At 44.4% G+C, this 6000-nt stretch overlaps 1 protein-coding gene across 5 annotated transcripts in view; it reads right to left on the bottom strand.

Moving 5' to 3' along the window:
• Positions 1-2095: 2095 nt before the first annotated feature.
• Positions 2096-6000, bottom strand: part of BRPF3 (bromodomain and PHD finger containing 3) — a 50864-nt gene continuing 46959 nt past the window's right edge. For all 5 annotated transcript variants that reach the window (XM_050956595.1, XM_050956592.1, XM_050956593.1 and 2 more), the window contains exon 13: positions 2096-4518. In XM_050956595.1, the coding sequence (XP_050812552.1) occupies positions 4335-4518 (184 nt within the window). In that variant the 3' untranslated portion in view covers positions 2096-4334. The remainder of the gene's footprint in view (positions 4519-6000) is intronic.

The following is a 6000-nucleotide window of genomic DNA, read 5'->3' as shown; positions in this document are numbered from 1 at the left end:
CATGGATGGGAATCAGTTTTGTAGCCAGTCCATCTACTTGGCCAATGCAACATCTTTCCCTACGGTGTGTTTGCTAAGTCTACACCAAGGCCGTGCCGATCCTTCACTTTCCATGGTGGTCAAGTGCCAAGTTCAGTGAGGCTGTGAACAATGGTCTGAACGGCCCAACAGGTGGAAGGGTAAAGCAGCGTAACTCGTACCCACCTGGTGCTCCTTGGGGGTGATCCTCACAACGAAGGCCGGATTCGGATCGGTGTTACAACGAGCAGCAGGGCCGAATCCAGGCCCACGAGAGAGGAAGCAGATGCAGAAGCTAGGGAAGCAACATCCGGGCATGTGGTAAATCAGCACCCTGCTGACTGCACTGAGTTACCCAAAGGATGAAGGCGGCACAACATTCTGTGATAGGATCAGACTGTGACTCTCTGGGCAGGGGCCCCACCCTATGTGGTTTAGCACGACGGGGACCCAACCCTGGACAGCTCTATAGCAGAGCTAAGCATCACTTTATCTGATACCCATATAGCCCCCACACGGAGGATGTGTGTCTTTACTGCAGAGTTAGCCTAGGTTCTCACTCAGGGGTTGCCCCTAGTCCCCCTCCCTTCCAAATACAAACCCCTCCCTCACCCAGGTTAAGTGGTGCTTTCAACCCAGGCTAGCTGGCCTGCCAGGGGGTGTGGGAGGTGTTAGAACCTTAGCTCTGCCTTCACTGGTGACCCACTGCCATGACAATACTGATAAGTCACTCCAGTGCCTTCCTACAAGAGTGACAAGCCAAGCTGATCTCAGCAGCAGTGTTTGAATGGACCACAGTAAGCATCCGGGGTGTTTCTGGAGGTGAAGGCTCTGAGGTCTATCCCACACTGTTACACCTGATGGCTGTGAAGCCCTGCCATGTCTGCAGGCCCAGATCTTAAACTCAGGTTAGGAATATAAAAAGGAATTTGCGGTGAAAGCCCAACCGGGTTTAAAAGCAAAGAAGCTGCACGGCTTAAAAGGACTAGAAAAGAACGTGCTGAAGAACAAACTGAAAAAAGAACTTCAAACTCTAGCTGAGACGGTCAGAAAACCTCCACCTGCTGGGAGCCAGGAAAGAACTGATCCAGCAGGTCTGCACAGCTGGTACCTACCGTTTCCCATTAGAGTGGACTGATGGCATGATTTGTTCTTGTCTCCATCTGCCGGTAGGAGCGGGAGGTCCTGGCATTTCAAGAGATAGGAAAATAAGGGCTCAATTCTCCTCTCATTTGCAACAGCCCTATGCCAAATATCAATCCATCAACTACAGTGGAATCACTCCTGATGTGCACTGGGGGAAGTGAGATGAGAATGAGGCTTTAAAAGCTGGCAACAGGACAGATTTAATCAGTAACGTGAGCAAATAAAAAGCAGGTGCTTGTCACAAGCCACAGAGTAATTATTCTTTCTCAAGAGCACTCAGGCTGCAAGGCCAGACCAGCACTACAGTGAGCCTTAGGAATAAGAAAAGCAGATGAACCAAGACAACTTCAAGCCGGCCCAGGAAGCAGACACCTCAGACCACGGGGTTAAATTCATCCATGCGCAGAGTGCCAACACAATGTGGACCATTTAAGTCCCAGTTAAGCTGTTAGGCCCTGATCCTGCAATGAGATACGAACAGGAAGACCGTCTGCACCCATGCTCGGTCCCTCTGAAATCAATGAGGGATGGCAGGATCCAGGCTCAGGGTTTAAGTGAGACTTCAGTGGCACATAGGCCTTGCGTTGGTCCTCTGCCCAGGGGTGAATTTCACGTCCTCTGCAGGACTATTTTCATTGTTTACTGCAGTACATCCCACATGGAGCCATTCATTCCAAGGCAATACGGAGGATAAAGGGAAACAAACCATAGCAGCAGGTAATTAGCAAGGGACCTGGAGGAACCAAGGAGATGTTCCTCAGATATCAGAGAGACCCTACTCTGCTTGCCAGTAAGCACTCTGCAGAAGAGGACAATTCTTCAAGATGCGATCCTCACTTGGTTTCTTGCATGTTTTTCATCCCAGTGGGCTGGCGGAGGGTGGGAAAGCAGTCTTCAAAAGTCTGAACACGCCAGACAACACAACCACAGATTTTACATCAGAACATTTATTTCTCAGAGAGAAAATATAGTTTCAGACAGTCAGATTATAGTAGGTAAAATTAGCATTTTTTTCTTTACAAGCATAGATTTTCTTATTACCTCTCTTATACCATCTGATATAAACAATTCTAGAAAGCAAATAAACTCACTTTCTACAATAAATAGAGCAATCTGTGCTTTACAGCAGACTGACAGTAACGTTTAGGTCCCGTAGCAACAGCAGGATATTAGCCAATTAAACTTCTAAAATGTCATTTAAAAAAAAATAAAAGAAACAAAACAAAACAAATTCCCCATCCCACCCCCACGATCCTAAAACAGTTATACACAGGTCACAAGTCCACAGCTGAGCTACTATCTGGAAAAAGTGTATGTTCCTTTAAATAAATTATACTGTGTGCATACAAAAAGACCCAGCAACACAACTGAGGACTTTCAAGAATGGTGACAATAGGCCTGAATAATTTAGAACAATATTTTACAACTATGTACACAACCTCCTTCCCTATCCACACTCTTTAGGGATTATTTTTTTTTACAAAATCCTATACCCCATCCTTATATGTTACAGGTATTTTCCTTAAAGTGTGGTTCCATGTCCCAATGTATAAGAAGTGGTACTTTAAAAAAGTAGACCAAGTAGAAATGGCAGTGATTCCCCCACCCCTCCCTCCCATTTATTATTATTTTCTCCCCACATTCTCTTTAGTATGAAAAAGTTAAAATAATAAAAAAATATTGAGTTAAAAAGCGAAAGGATGATATTCTGTCTACAATCTTGATCTGCACCTTTGGTTCTCAAAATTTAAAAGAAAAAAAAAACACAACAAAACAGAACAGATAAGAGAAATGATGAGTCCTTGGCTAATAGAAAATAAAAGTTTTGTCATCAGCTGTCAAACATTAGCTGTCCCCGTTTTTGCAATACAAAAGCAATAACACAGGATTCTCTGCAGAGCTGGGTTTTTGTTTTTTTGTTCTGAATGGATCGCAAATGCTAGAGATCCACAGAGCAGGGAAGAGATGTGTTTATGTGAGAATGGGTGAAATGGTTATGCGCTCCAGCTAGCAGGAATCCAGTCACAGCTTTAATTCAGTCCAAACCAAGCTGGAGGAAAACTTTAAAAAGACAGTCAGTGAAAAAATAAGGGCAGAGAGGAATTGGGGTCTGACATTCCAACTAGTTATTTTAAACTGAATGTGCATAAAACGACACCATAGAATGTGTCTTCCTCCCGCCCTGATCAACGTTACTGTCCGTAAAGCTGCTCCAGCTGATTAGACGCTTCCAAAATTAGGTTAAAAAACCATAAAAGACGTTTTCTTGCCCAGACTCAATACTCTGTTATGATGCACTATGAAGTACATGTTCTTGGAATTGTCACACGGTCACTGAAATTGAAATTTACACATGAAACTATTGACTACAAATGTCTAGGTCACACACACATAAAAATACAAAATAAAATTAGGGAACTTGTTTTTTATATTTAAAGCTCTGTGCATCTGTGCGTAAGGAAAAAGGGAGTTATCAAAATATGATCTCAATCTTTTCTAATTGTGGTGAAAACCTACCATGAAAACATATTATATATACATAGGCATGAGAGTCATAACAATAACAGTAGGCTACAAATTTGTTAATGCCATGGGGCAACCAATGTCATTTAAAAAATGAAATTAAAAAAGTCCAGTGATGGTTATTATAAATTTGGCACAAGACAGTCCAGTTGGAGTTCCACTAAAGGGTACTGGTTTATTTACAATGGTGATGGATTCCAGAGAATTACTCAGGGCTGGCTGCAGACTAAAAACCCAAGAGATGTGGGGCATGAGGTCCAACCATCAGACTGCAGCTCACTCTGCACTTCACCAGCTGACCATGACTTCTGTCCAGACACAGCTGTCACACTGCAGCTCTTCCTGGCTTCTTTCCTGTGGTCCAGCCTAATACATCACTTCCTCTCCTGCCGGCTCTTCAATGAGACACATTCAGAAAGAATTCGGACAGGCTTTTTGGCACGAATCAAGGTACTTATAGGAGCTGCTCACACTGTTAGGCATAATGCATCTCGCACAGGAACAGAAAAGAACACAGCAGACGCCCCATCATGCTCCTCCAGGCAGGGAGGAATCCCCTACCATTCTGTGCATGGCAAGGTCTGCTGTGCCAACAGGCGCAAGCACTGGGTCTGAAAACATGTGGCAGAGTGGGCATTTCCAACTCCCTACAGATAATTTGACGTGACAAAGGGGTGGTCTCCCCGGACGCGGCTCATGTGGATCATTGCTCGGTCGTACGCCACCTGGACGGACTTGCGGATGCTGGTTTTTCGGCCCTCCATCATCTTTAGCTTATCCACCGTGTCGTCCACCCCAAGGGGAAGAACTTTGTCCCGCGGAAGCCATTGCCTGCAATCCAAGCAGAATACCAAAAACCCTGTCACCGAGAGAAATGGAGAGAGGACAGATGGCAAAGAATGGCCAATGGCCCAGGGCCACCAAGACTTCCAGCCCTTTCAAGGCTAAGGGCTAAAATCTCTCTAGCTTTGCAGAAAGCTACAGTCATACAGTGCAATGAAGCTTGAGAACCCCTGTGCTAGGCCTCTTGTGGAGATGGAGTCATTACATCGGTGTATCATGGCTCTTACATCGGCAGGACAAGGCTGCAGTGGAGACACTGACATAATTAGGCCAACATGAGGTGCCTTACGTCGACCTGTGTATTGCAGACCATGCCTAAGGGAGTTAGAAGCTCATTGAAATGGGATGTGGATGCCTAATTCCCTTGGGCTCCTTTAAAAATACCAGCCTCATTCCATTTTGCAATGCCAAGTGGAGAATTAATAATAAAGGAAGAAGAAAGAAAAACCTTATTCATTATCTCTTCTGGGTTTCCTAGTGTATCTGTCTACTCTGTGTCTACTTTGTTCCGAGTGTAAGCTCTTTGAGGCAGCGATCTGAAGGGCACATGGATATTACCTACCAAGTGACTTTTACTTGCACAGTCAGTCCCTCTTTCCTTGTGGGAGCTCCTGATTCACTAATGCAGCTCCTCGAGGATGTGGCTATCAGCATCATTATAGGGACTCACCTCTCTCCCAGGATGTCTGCAGTGTTGTTGTAGCTGTAATTAGTCCCAAGATGTACGAGAGACAAGGTGGGTTATGTAATATCTTTTGGTGGACTAACTTCTCCAGAGACCTGAAGAAGAGCTCTGTGTACCTCCATAGCTTGTCTATTTCACTAACAGAACCTGGTCCACTAAAAGATATTAGCTCACCCCCCTTGTCTCTCTCTCAGTGTGTTGCTCCAATTTTACAATCTTTACATTGCTTCACTTATGGATTTCAAGGCTTTATTGCTTATTTTCAAAGCACTTCATTGGCTTGGGGCTTATTATATCTGATCAGTCTTTTGCTACCATATAAACCTGCTCATCCACTGAGGCCAAGGTCAGCAGAGTATTTAGTCTGTCTGAGATCGAATGATAAAGTCCTCGAGAGCTAGGCACAAAATTTTCACTTGGATGCCTTACGATAGGTGCCTAAAATCCATATTATGGAACTTGAACAAATAGCCTGATCTGGAAACTGTAGGCACTCAGCACCTCTGAAAAACGAGGCTGCTTGTTTAGGTGTCTAAATGTGGAATAAATCTAACATTTTGAAAATGCTGACCTAGAAATTTTAGCAAACTTTCTCTACAACGGTAGAACTGGCTGCACGGTCTGCCTCAGCTTTCAGAACAAAAGGCACTTTTTATTGGCTGCTGATTTTGACTGTAAAATTAGTTCTCGATACAATTCAGTATTTTTGTTGTAAAAGCATACTGTGACCCTGGGGTAAGGCCATAGTGCAAATGCCTCTTCCAGCTGCTGATCATGTAAGCAGG

The sequence above is a fragment of the Gopherus flavomarginatus genome, chromosome 5 (genome assembly GCF_025201925.1).
Source record: "Gopherus flavomarginatus isolate rGopFla2 chromosome 5, rGopFla2.mat.asm, whole genome shotgun sequence".
NCBI lineage: Eukaryota > Metazoa > Chordata > Testudines > Testudinidae > Gopherus > Gopherus flavomarginatus.
The sequence above is the reverse complement of the archived record's forward strand: the minus strand, read 5'-3'. Positions and strand labels throughout refer to the sequence as shown.